The 13,380-nt window shown below is 50.0% G+C and overlaps 1 protein-coding gene across 1 annotated transcript; it reads right to left on the bottom strand.

The window, feature by feature from the left end:
• Positions 1 to 10,522: 10,522 nt before the first annotated feature.
• Positions 10,523 to 12,791, bottom strand: OLIG1 (oligodendrocyte transcription factor 1). The gene has a single exon (XM_054468527.2). It carries the CDS (start codon positions 12,683 to 12,685, stop codon positions 11,879 to 11,881), a length of 807 nt encoding a protein of 268 aa, XP_054324502.1. The 5' UTR covers positions 12,686 to 12,791; the 3' UTR covers positions 10,523 to 11,878.
• Between the last annotated feature and the right edge of the window lie 589 nt (positions 12,792 to 13,380).

Raw genomic sequence — 13,380 nt, 5'->3', positions numbered from 1 at the left:
AGGTATCACAATATATTACTAAATGAATAAAGCAGACTATAAGCCTACCTGTGTAGTTTAATTCCAATCTGTATCATATATTTGATTGTATGTGTGCACATGCAAATAAGAAAACCTGTAACTACCTATATCAGGGTATCATTAGCAGTGGCTTTCTCAGAGTAGTGAGATTATAGAAAATTTTTGTCTTCTGCATTCTTTTTAAAATGGTCTAACTTATTTACAATGAGTACATATAATCCCTTTATTATTCAAAAAAATAATGGGGCCAGGCTCCGTGGCTCATGCCTGTAATCCCAGCACATTGGGAGGCCGAGATGGGCAGATCACGAGGTTAGGAGATGGAGACCATCCTGGCCAACGTGGTGAAACTCTGGCTCTACTAAAATAGCTGGGCATGGTGGCGCTCACCTGTAGTCCCAGCTACTAGGGAGGCAGAGGCAGGGGAATCGTTTGAACCCACGAGATGGAGGTTGCAGTGAGCTGAGATTGCAACACTGCACTCCAGCCTGGTGACAGAGCAAGACTCTGTCTCAAAATAATAATAATAATAATAATAATAATAATAATAATAAAGATCTCTATTTCAAAAATTGCTATTGAGAGTAGCTGCAAACTCTTCCTTTGCTTCTCTCCGCAACAGTTTCAAGGTAGAAATGGTGTAATCGTCATCCTGGTATCACTGACTATGAATGCCGTGTGTAATGTGCGGACTGCAACCCAGTGTCTGTGAATCTTGTTTTAAAGGCTTTAACACTGTTTCAGTTGTGAATCATGGAATGTCATTTGATCTACAATGGCCAAGCATGATTAACAAATTCGCATATGGGGGCTCTTTTTAAAATTCTGTGTGGTGTGTATGTGATTAATTTAATTAAAAAAATTTTTTTTTTCAGACAGAAAAGTTTGGCTCTGTCACCCAGGCTGGAGTACAACAGTGCAATCTCTGCTCACTGCAACCTCCCCCTCCTGGGTTCAAGTGATTCTCCTGCCTCAGCCTCCCAAGTAGCTGGGATCACAGGTGTGCGCCACCACTTCTGGCTAATTTTTGTATTTTTCGTAGAGACGAGGTTTCACCATGTTAGTCAGGCTGTTCTTGAACTCCTGACCTCAAGTGATTCACCCACCTTGGCCTCCCAAAGTGCTGGGATTACAGGCATGAGCCACTGTGCCTGGCCTAATTTTAAAAGCAAACAAAATCCAAGTTTTTCGGGGAAGGGAATGGAGTTATTCCAGCTGAAGAGGCTGTTTAGGGTTATCAAGGGTCCCTGCGTGCACTCATGCCCATTGTGCCTTTTTACAAGGCCCATGGCAAGCATTTTTCAAATGAATGGATTGATTTTAAAATCTGAGTGTAACACTGAACACATTCCGGAGTCTTTCAGACAACAGCAGCATTAAAGATAGGCTGTCTGTTCCTTGTCTTGGTGAATCATCTCCCAAGACAAGATTTAAGATTTTGGTGTGAGGGGCAGCAGTTTGTTGTGAGCAACAGCCATTGCTTGGAAAACAAAACCCCTTTATTTTTCCAATTCAGGTGACATGGGGCCATGTTCCATGGCTCACTATGTTTGATTTTCAAGTGTGCTGTGATTCAGTGGCCCCAGGAGTCAACAGGCTTCCCAGCCTGGTTGATACGCTGCCACCTGGTGAGGGGGGAATGGGGGGGGTTGGGAGGCCTAGAGCCAGGGCTGAAGACCTAGGCCTGGTCGAAGGAGGTGCTTGCCCCCACCCCACACACACCTGCCCACCCTTGGCCAGATGGGGGAAAAGCTGATGTTAGCTCACATCCCAGGCTTCAGACATTGAGGCCAGAAGCTTTGCTGGATAGGACGGGCCCCATGACAACAGCTCACTCCAGCCTCACCACCTGCTCTCTCTCTTATTGGGCTCAACACAGGCCTGGCACTAACTAGCATCCTGAGAAAATGCTCAGCAAAAGTGCTAAGCACTATTATTGCTACTGCTACTACTATGACTATTTCTAGAGGTTTGCTTAAAGCAAAATCAACTCACACATGTGGTATCACAGATCCTGCATTCCTCACGAGGAGCTGCCCCACGGGTCTCCCCAGTAACAGCTGAATGGAATAGGAGTCATTCCCTCAACAGAGGAAATGCAGCTTCCACCCAGAGTGGAGGGGATGAGACTTGCCCATGGACACGTCTACAATGATAATAGTTCCAGGAGCTCTGCTGAGCCCTTGTGTGCCTCATTGAATCCCATGAGATCAACACATTATCACCCCCATTTTACAGATGAAGATGTCAAGGCTTAAAGAGCTAAAGCACAAGGTAAGGAAGCTAGGAAGGGTGGGGCAGGGATTTGAAGGCAGAGGCCTCCTGATGCCAGGGCTCTCCACCAGGACACAGCGCCACCCCTGTGACACCCTGTCACACTGTCCTGGAATCAGCCAACAGAGGCAATGTCTGTGGAGATTTGAATTTGCCCAGTGCCTGGCTGTCATTTCTGTGAGCTAACATCAGCTTTTCCTCCATCTGGCCAAGGGTGGGCAGGGACAGTGGGGCAGCTGTGGGAAACTAGGGGGAGGGGAGCAGGGGATTTGCTGTTGGAATCTGAGAAAAATTGGTAGCACTGCTCCTGTCTGTATTTAAACATTTTATATTTTGTTCATCATGAATTTCTGCATCAATTTTGATTGATATACACATATGTGTGTATATATGTTTATGTATGTGTGTGTGTATATATATATATATTTTAAATTGAGACTAAGTCTCACTCCAGGCTGGAGTGCAGTGGCACCATCTCAGCTCACTGCATACCTCCACCTCCCAGGTTCAAGAGATTCTCGTGCCTCAGCTTCCTGAGTATCTGGGACTACAGGTGCCTGCCATCACGCCCAGCTAATTTTTGTATTTTTAATAGAGATGGGGTTTCACCATGTTGGCCAGGCTGGTCTCGAACTCCTGACCTCAGGTGATCCACCCGCCTTGGCCTTCCAAAGTGCTGGGATTACAGGCGTGAGCCACTGTGCCCAGCCTTTAAAAAAAATATTGTATTAAAATATTCTTTATTATGATAGCTGAGTTTTTTGGTACCCCTTCAATTTTGTGCCCAAAGGAAGTGCCTCACTTACCTCATCCGGGCCCTATTTGCTTCTCAAGGCCCACTTTCTCCTTAAGACCCAAGTAGCACAAAGCAGTTCTAATCTAACTATTGTATTTTACTTTGGGAGACAAACTTAATTAACTTAATCAGAATATTTTTCTGACTCTGTCCTGTCAACCAGTTTGAAATGGCAGATTAATTAATGAGTCTGAACCAAAATATACTTACTATTTAAAACCTTAACATTAATAAAATCTTGGTTTTCTCTTCCCTTCCGTTCCCTTCCCTTCCCTTCCCTTCCCTTCCCTTTTTCTTCTTTCCTTTCCTTTTTTATTTTAACAAGTGTTTCTGTGTAGGAAACACAGGCTGAAACCTGCTTTGGGTAACATGCTCTGAATTTAGATGACCACAAAATCTATTTTGAGAAATAATCACTCACTTCTTAACCACTCACCCGTGCCAACACCTAGTAGGTGGGCGCTCATTAAGTGTTTGTTGGCCAAAGGAGTGACTATTGGGGACGGACCCCAGCCTCAGTGGCAGGGAGAGCCTGGCCCCCAGCACCTTGCCGGGGAGGCTCCCCTGGGCCTGACTGAGCCCCATTCAGCCCCCATGTGCAGAGGATGACTCAGCCTGTGACTTCATTCACCCAGCCTGGTGTTTATCCACTCACCACAAACCGGTTGATACTGTTTGGAGCTACCCCGAGGTGACGCTCTGCTGGTGGAGAATGACATGCAGTCAGCTTGTGGCCTCTGGGGCCAAAACAGCTGAAATGCTGTGGCTTCTGAGGAACCCATTGTCTGCTGGTCAAGCGTGAGGACAAGGAAGGTTCTGGTGCTGCCCCCCAACTCCCTCTGAGAGGCATTTTGGCTTCCATGTGGGTGCGGGACAGACCCCAGCAGGGGGCCCTAGCAGGGCTCTGACCCCAAGCATGGAAGAATGGAGCCTCGCATGGGGCTCCCTCATAGAAGCCCCTCAAAAAACACTGTGGGGGTCCAGATAGAGCTGGAAGGAGCGGAGGAGTTTAGAAGGCAGCTTTGCTCATTCCAAATGCATTCTTACCTGGTACCATCTGATGCTGTCATGGGCCCTCATAATAGCTTGCAAGAGAAGATGGGAATGACGGAGCATACACTGGTGCTTTTTTTTTTTTTTTCTTTTGAGACAGAGTCTTACTCTGTTGCCCAGGCCAGAGTGCAGTGGTGTGATCACAGTTCACTGCAGCCTCAGCTTCCTGGACTCAGGTGATTCTCCCAACTCAGTCTGCCCAGTGGCTGGAACTACAGGCACACCACACCACACCACACCACACCACTAAGTTTTTGTATTTTTTGTAGAAACGGGGTTTTGCCATGTTGCCCAGGCTAGTCTTGAACTCCTAGGCTGAAGCCATCCTCCCACCTCAGCCTCCCAAAGTGCTGGGATTGCAGGCGTGAGCCACCGCGCCTGGCCTCACACTAGTGCCTTTGAAAGCAGCTGTCACAGTACACATCACCGTGGAAATAATCAATTTCCAGACAACGGAAAAATTTTTATCAGTGGCAACAAGAAAAGCATCGGCAGGTACAATAGGCACTATGCTTAATGGTTTATCCCACTGCCTCATTCACCCCCAGGGAGGTGGGTCCTGTTATTACCCTGACCTTACAGAGAGGGAGACTGAGGCACCAGAGCTCAAGTAGCCTACGGAGGTCACACATGAGCCTACATGAGCCATGGAGTGGAGTGACCAACTGGAGGCACGACCAAATCGGGCAACACACAGCCAGGACCTTAAAGGGAAGAGACGACCAGGAGGAGGGAAGACAGGAGGACGGGAGAGGAGATTGGTGCCTGATTGTGTCTGGACACAGTAGGGTTCTTATGAGCGGAGGATGGGAGGGGGAAGGTCGAGCATCCATCTCTCCCATCTCCTGTGGGCAGGTCTGTTACAGCAGCCAGCCCTGCACGCCTTCCTCCACAGCCTCGCTGGGGCAGTTCATGGTTGAAAGCCTACAGCCCTCCATCTGAGTTACTGTGAGTCTGTGTGAATATAAAATACAAAAGACATCTCTGATGCCCTCACAGCCCCTAGAACCATGGAGACCATGGTCATAAGTGAATTCAAAAGTTGTCTATTAAATGGGGTGCTGTAATGTTCAATTTTATTTTTTCCTACACTGGACAACTGTGCACTGATAGAGACTCATATATAGGCTGTACTTTCTGCCCGTGGCTGTGGGGAACCAGGACTGCAGAGGAAGCATGTGACTGAAGCCACCGGAAGCAAGCAAATGGAACAAAACTACCACCACCACCATCACCATCACAACCACCACCACCACCATCACCATCAACACCACAATACAAATACTCTCTTTGATTGGTCCTCTGGGTAGATAAAATGTTATCAAATCACCTCCAAGCTTTCTTTACTGATTCTTCATCTGCTCAAACTATTTTTTAAGATTTGAACAGAATGACACCTAATGATCACTGTCTGAGGAGTTTAGGGTTTTTATTTTCTTACCTGTAACACTCAGTGGTGATCGGGACGAGGACCATGTATGTCTTGAAGAGTGCGGGCTGCGTGAAGCCTCCCTTCTGCCCCATCCGCAATCCCTGACATCTCACTAGTGACATTCTTAGATCAGGCTCCACCAGGTCTGGAAATTTTGGAAATAAAAATCAGATAAAAATGAAAAAGTGAAACAAAAAAAAGAAAGCTAAAAGTGAAATGACCTAAAAGAATGACCCCATGGTCTCAGGCTCAAGAAAGAGGAGACAGAGAGTGACGAGATGTTGATGCCTGGATCATGCATTAGTCAGACATGCGATGAACAGAAGCAGCCACAGCCAGACATGGGGCAGGCACTGGGGTACAGGTGGGGTGTCCCAGCCTTGCCCCAAGAGCTGAGAGGAGGAAGGAAAATGACCTCTCTCCACATTACAGCAATGACAGAGAGGACAACCCTTGGGGGCTTCTCTTTCTTCTAGACAGAGCCTCATTTCTTTCTGTGTCTGGCTGCTAACGACTTCCCTGAACTGGCTTCAGCTTCTTCTGTCTCTGTATCTTCACATTTCTGTTTTCTCATCTGTAAAATGGGGATAATGCTGGTGCCTACAAAATGAAAGCATGCATGTAAAATGCTTACAACCCTGCTTGGTGCCTGATAACACAATGAGCTCTTATCAGCACCATTGTTATTTTTATTTCTAGTAGTAATGCTCTGTCATTTCTGCAGAGTAGCTTCTCCTTCCCACCTGCCTGCCCCCAGGTGAGTTGGCTTTTCTTTTTTCTTTCTTTTTAACCTCACAAAGGAGTCTTCTCATCTGCTCTTGTGATTTTGAAGTCTCCTGGTCCTATGACTTTGGCATTCTCTAAGCAGCTACCCACATTACTTAGAAGCTTCTGGGACACAACAGCCCTTACTGAATCCCAGTGCTGGGAGCCTGTTTCCTGCGCCCCATGGCTTGCCTTGGACTGGTGCTCCAGGTACAGGGCCTGTCAGGGGCATCTGTCCTCTATTTCAGGCCACCGCTGCAGAAGGGCCTGTTGGAGAATCACTCGTGTCCATGAAAAACACTCAGCAAAAAGATGCCGACGACGTTGACACAGGTTCCAGCAGGGTCAGAATGTCTAGTGTCCACGTGAAAACACTGAGGCAGCCAGGAGGAGAAAGTCTCTGAAGCTGTGCCTTCAGAAGCTGTTTTCTCCTCGCACCCCGCTGCCCTTGTCTGTCAGCCGTCTGATTGCTCACTTTCAGAAACTCGAATGACAAACCTGCAACCGTCAGAGGATCCCTCACAGAGGTGGCCTTGCCTCTGCCACTCCCTGTCACCAGTCTGGGCCTCTCTTGGGGCTAGGGGGCGAGGCTGCCGAGAAAGTTCAGGTGACTCAACTGCGGTCAGGTCAGCCAGCAAGGGATTTGTCCTGAGCCTATCTCTCCTGGATGCCACCAGCAGGGCCAGCCCACAGGCTGAGCAGAGAGGCTGGAAGAGACCAGAGGACCGAGATTTTCCGGGGCGGGGGGGCGGGGGGGGGGCGCAGAAGAACATGCTCAGCTCTGGGTGGGGACCTCCTGTCGAGATTCCCATTCCTTGTCTCACCAGGACAGACCAAGGAAGCAGCCTGTGCTTCCCCAAAGCAGGCGCTAGTCCCTGGCATTGCTGCCTCTGACCACCTGTGTGGCTTTGACTGTGGTTCCCGACCATCCTGGGCCTCGGTTGCCTTATTCAGTAAGGAGAAGAGAGAATGGATGATTTGCAAGTGCCTTTGCCTGCCAGCATTAATGAGACTCAGATATGATTTTGTACCTGCGGCCTTTGTCCCAGGTAGTGGCCTACTTGCGTGCTCTGTCCTCTGTGGTCACTGCAGAAGGCTTAGCATGGATGTAAAATGCATTCTTTTTGCTTTCAATCAAGGCATTCCCCACCCCCCCAGCACACACACACACAAAAGTGTCATGCAGCCTGTAGCGTTTAAGGACTTGGAATATTCAGCTCCTTGTCCTGAGCTCAGAGCCTGGCTTGTCAATAGCAGCAGGAGGGAAGGAGGAGAGCTTGCGGAGAGCTCCTAATCCCGTGTGAGCAGAAAGCATGTGGTCTGGTTTCTTTTCAGGCATGTCAGCTTTTACGCTGGGCTTAGTTAAAAATGACAGAATGGGAACTGCCTTAAGAACGATTTTCCAATGTCTCCTTAAATAACGAGACTAGATTGTGTGCAGGTTTTGAGGAATATCTTGCTACTCCAGTTTTGCATATTAACTGGATCTTACTTGGAAACAGTATTTCTAACGTCTTTCCCCACAACTAAAAATCTGCTGGATAAAAGTGAATTCATGTTTTTGAAAAACATGGCATTTTTCACCCCATTGCTTTGTGAGCCTACTTCAGTGAATGTGGTAATCTTCTTATTGAATATTTATTGTGTGTGCAGAAGAGGGAAGAGGCAGTGAAGAAGCAGGAAAATACCTTCTGAGGGAAATATACTTTCCTAGTCAATGCTCTGTATACCCAGGGGGCAAAAGTGTCAATTGAATGACTCTTCCCAACCATCACCTTGCTCTTGGCAAGTTCATCAGGTATCCTTCCATGGCAGAAAGAAAAGCCCCTTTTTTTCCTGGCTGGCTTCCTCAACACAACAGGAGGCTCCAGGGGGTCTAGTTAGCAGGCTGAGGCTGTCTTGTACCCAGCCTCACCTGCGTACCTAAGCATTCAGGAAAGACCAAACACCTTAAAGTGGAGTGCAACATGGAAACACTGTTGTTCATCTTCTAAACTTCAGTAAGTGGAAATATTTTCCATGATTCGAGAGGAGCCTCTTCCTTGAAGGAGCCACTTACCCTCTAAGCTATATATGTCACAAGGTTACATTTTTATGTCTAGTGTCATCAGTTTCCCTTAGAGGAGAACATCTGTAAGTAGACCATCACTGCGGGCTAGGCAAATCCCATCGTGTATTGATTCTGCTCTCTATTTACTGATTGCTCACCTGGACTCCAATATATATAACAATATAATTCCTCAGGGCCTTGTGTATTTTCCCATTGGGTTCAGTTTACTCTAATTGCCGGGACCCCACTTTGGTGGTTGGCTGGATGCAGGGAACTTTTTTGGCAGCGAGCCGTGGGTTCCTTCTCATCTTGCTTCTGAGGTCTTAGAGAGCCTTTCTCGAGGAAACTTACAAAGACCCTCCCAGCTGTCCCAACCCCTTCAAAGGCTAGCTTACACTTGTTCCTTCTGAACAAAGCCCACTCCAGCTAAAATCAAGTATGGTGGACAATTCAGCTAGCTCCTTTGCTGGTGTGACATAGCACTGAAGATTTCTAAAAGCAGTTCCATGCTCTAGAACACACATGTCTAAGCTTAAACTCTGCATGCAGAATACACTGCCCTGCCATAGACAGATGCTGAGCAGTCTGACTTTGCATTGTAGACACTGTATATAATTACCTTTTACCTGTTTCATCCTACAGGACTCTTCATTGCTTGCTGGTACTGTTTTTTAGGATGTAAACTCCTTATATAGAGCAAGTCTGCTAATCTTGCTTGGCACAATGGCCAAAAACACGCTATGTGCAGGCAGATAAGTATTTTGATGGCATCTGAAACAGCCCCGTGTATCCTTGTTAAATTTGTTTATAGCCTTTGGCCCTTCTGAAAAGCATGATAGGCTGTGATTTTCTTGGTTAAATAAAAAAAAAATCACACACATATAGTGTTACTTTTCCTATAAGGCATGGGCAGCTTGTTCCCATTTACAGGTAGAGATGGGCAGACCCATTTTCTGCCCTGTAGCTTTGTGCTCCTTTTAGAGATGATGTCTGGAATGACAGTGGCATCTAGGTGTTGGTGTTGGACTGTGGGAGAAATTGTTTGTTTCTAATCCCTTAGAAGTATTTTTGTTTCAAGGAGAACCTGATTTGCTTTTGATTTCATTGATTTTCACTTTTTTCCCTGCCCCTTGCCAAGATATAAGGTAAGCAAGGAAAGGCACTGAATAAACAGAAGGCCAGAGTTCAAATCTACTTTTTATAAAAGCTGGTGACTTTGCTGGTGGCAGAGTCTGGGAAGCATGAGAAATCCTCTTTTGGAATGAGTCGGTGCACAGAGCACCTTCTCCCATGCCCTCTCCTGACTTCTCCTTAAGGAAATAGACACAGCATGGTAGCTGGGCAATGCCATCTCTCCAGCCACCTCCCACCTCCTTCCCCCACCTCCAAAGTGGTGCTCCTTTTCTCTAAACGTATATATGCCTCAGATAAACCATCACGGATAAAATTGAGTAAGTCGTCTCTGGGTTTTAATTTTCCTCAGGTTAAAGGGGACGCTACTTCTCTACTACTCCCGTACATTAAACAGTGGTTGGGTTTCATTAATAATTATGCAGTGTTTCATTATTGCAATGTGAGCAGGTCAGCCTTCCAAATTCTTTTTAACAGCACCAAACAGACAGAAGAGATTTCTTCACCTCTTAGGTGAAGACAATTCCAACCTGATTTAAATAAGGGGTAGGTGGGTGCAGCAGCGGGAAGCTCATACTTGTGTGGTGTTAAGCTTCTGTCCAAGGATATAGAAAAGGTGGATATCCTGGAAAGATGTTGAGCTACAATTTTATGATAAAGGTATTGCTTAACCAATTTTCCAGCGGATGAAGTTGTAGTTAAAAGAGACCTATGCCTGAAGCTTGGCAAAGAATGAATTCCTGGAATTGCCTCTCTCCCTTCTCTATCCCATTCTCTATCCCACCCACCCACTTACCTATAATCCTCACATTTCCCATGGATGCCTGAACTTGAACTACAGTTGCCTGTTCATTGGATTATTTTACAAATCAGGAAGTCACATTTTAAAACCTGGGACCCCGGTCATTTACCTACCTACCTTCACCCCGAGGTTCTAAATCCACTAGCATATAAGGACTTTTTTTTATTACCAAACAAATCAGACAAAAAATGTAAAAAATCAGACTTTAAATGTTTTATTTTGTTGATTCTGTACAGCGTCAGGAAACAAGGTTAGAAGTAAAATAAAGTGCCAGTTAAATTCAGCTACTACCAAAAACCAAAACCTTAAACATAGAAAATCAAAGCAAACTGCGGAAAGGTCATAGCATAACCTTGGGTAAAGGAATTTGTTAACGTCTGTAACAAATCGAAACTGACTACGTATGTAGCTCTTCAACTGCAAGACCGCGAGAAGGAAGACCTGCGGGCCGCGCTGGTCAAGGGCCCGGCCCGCTAAGGAACAGCGGAAAGCGCCTTCCCGCCGTCGCCACCGCAGCTGGGATCCGCCGAGCGGCGGGCGGTTCAGGGCTCCCGGTCCTCCTGCGTGTTAATGAGAACGTTAATTAGCGATCTTGACAGGACGGCGACTGTGAGACGCCTGGTTACCTATTTTAGTAAATCGGGAACACTGGATGCAAGGCGGTTGGTTTTCGTTTTTAAGCAAGCTTAAATGTTGGTTACGCTACTTTTGGGGAAAGGGAGACGAAAGGTGAATCTCGAGTTCTAAGCTGCTTTCTAAGAAACCCCCAGGATTTAAGAGCGAAAACTCTTCTGCGACAAAACACTGGATACGCGAGTCTTAAATACAGCTCTCCAAACAGCTGGTCTACAAAAGCGGACCCATGTCCCAACCCAGCGCACCCTGCGTTGTCCTCGCCCCTACCCACCGCACCCCGACGCCGACCACCTGTCCGCCGAGGGTCCGTCCGTCTGCCACGTCCCAGACCGTCTACACCGCCTAACTGGTCTTTTTCTGCTTCTTGAGGTCCGGCAGCCTCCTTTGATAGGACCTGGCTGGCGGCAACAAGGGCGCCCGTGGCCTCTGGCCGAGGAGAAGGAAAAGAACCATCCACCCCTCCGCCCCCGCCACTGCTCGAGCGCAGCCCCTAGTACTGTGAGCCGGCCTGCTCCGCTCCGGGGAGGTCGCGCTCGGGGATGGCCTCTCGCTGCACCCGGGGCGCGCCAACCACGGCACGGCGCCCTAAATTCTACATCGGCCCCGCGAAGCGCGCAACTCCAGGGACAAGGAGAGAGATGTGCTGGGTGAGAGTGAGCACTTTCTGCCTAAAGCTGCTGGAACCGACCCAGAACCCCAAACTGCCCCGAGGCACCATCGAACATCCGCTCCGGTCACTTTAACGTCCCAGGGGTGGGGGCAGGGAAGGGGGTGCCCGACAGTCCCTTCCTCTGGACTGGAAGTTTCGAAATGCTCTCCTTGCTCGGCCTCGCTCTCCCAGACGCAGGGAGCAGGGGCGCGGAGAAGCTGAGCGGAGGGAGGCCGGGCCGAGGTCGCGCCCCAGGCCCAGGCCGGCCCTCACTTGGAGAACTGCGCCTGCACGGCGGCCAGGCCCAGGCTGGCCGGGACCAGGTGCGGGAACTTGCACACGGCGCAGGTGCAGAGGCCGGGGCCGCCTGCGCCGCCGCCGGGGAGCGCGAACTGGCCGCACGGCGGCTCGTCCAGCGCCAGCGACAGGTACTTGGCGGGGCGCAGCGCGTCGGGGGGTCCTACGGCGCCGGGCGCCAGCAGCACGGAGCCGGGCGCGGCGGCGAGCAGGGGCAGCCCGGCCAGCAGCAGGCGCGGCGCAGCGGGCCCGGCGCCCTCGCCCAGCGCGCGGCGCAGCTCCTGCAGCGAGCTGCCCAGCAGTAGGATGTAGTTGCGGGCGAGCAGCAGCGTGGCGATCTTGGAGAGCTTGCGGCCGGGCGCGCCCTGGCAGTGCGCGGCTGAGTAGGGCAGGATGACCTCGCGCAGCGCGTCCATGGCCAGGTTCAGGTCCTGCATGCGCTTCCGCTCGCGGCTGTTGATCTTGCGCCGCAGCTGCTGCTGCTGCTCCTCCTTGGCGTCCGGCCGGGCGCTGCCGCCCGGGTGCGCGCCGGACCCGGGCCCGGGGCCTGGAGGCTCGGCCGGCGCCTCCGGCTTCTCGCGCGCAGCCTTGGGGAGGAGGGGGGCCGTCGTGGAGGAGGAGGAAGTGGAGGAGGTGGAGGAGGAGGAGGAGGAGGGCGGCTGCCTGTAGCCCACCAGCTCGTAGAAGGAGGCCCCGAGCTGCAAGTCTCCGGGCCGCTGTGGCCGTAGCATGGTCCCGGGGACCGCGTTCACGCGCGCCTGGGAAACCGCATAGTACATCTGGGAGGCGGTGGGGGCGGCCGACGACGCCCTTCAGGAACGCCCCGGGGTGGGCCGGTCGGCAGGCCGCCCCTCCCCGCGGACCTGCGCGCGGGGAACCGATGGTGGGGCCCTGGCCCGCGCCCTACCCCTTTAAACCCGGCTTGGGAACCTGCGGGGCAGCGGGTGGCGGGGCGCAGCCAATGGAGGCGCGAGGCCGGGCGCAGCCGCGTGTTCATTGGCTGCTTGTGCCGGGGCCGCGCGGAGGTGCGGCTGGCACCGCTCTAGGAGGTTATTGTGAGCGCCTGTGCCAGCCGCGCGGGACAGGCCCCCTGAGCGAAGTAAGGGCGCCTTTTCAAGGCAAGCGGGGCTGTTGAAGGAGGACTGGTCGCACTGGTCAGGCTGCAACTCACGTGCCTTCCTCCAGCAACTGTCTACTCAAAAACAACCTCCCCCATATTTTTTTTTAAACTGTGATCACACATTCATAACATAAAATTTACCGTCTTATGTTTAGAGTACTGTTCAGTAATGTTATATGCATTAGTGTGCACATTAAATTGATTTAAATTAAATTCACATTGTTGTGCAACCAATCTCCAGAACTCTTTTCAACTTGCAACCCTGAAACTCCACCCATTAAACAACTCCCCACTTCCCCCGCCCCCCCCCCCAGCTCCTGGAATTCACCCTTCTGTTCTGTCTCTATGAATTTG

Source organism: Pongo pygmaeus, chromosome 22, assembly GCF_028885625.2.
Source record: "Pongo pygmaeus isolate AG05252 chromosome 22, NHGRI_mPonPyg2-v2.0_pri, whole genome shotgun sequence".
NCBI classification, from domain to species: domain Eukaryota; kingdom Metazoa; phylum Chordata; class Mammalia; order Primates; family Hominidae; genus Pongo; species Pongo pygmaeus.
The sequence above is the reverse complement of the archived record's forward strand: the minus strand, read 5'-3'. Positions and strand labels throughout refer to the sequence as shown.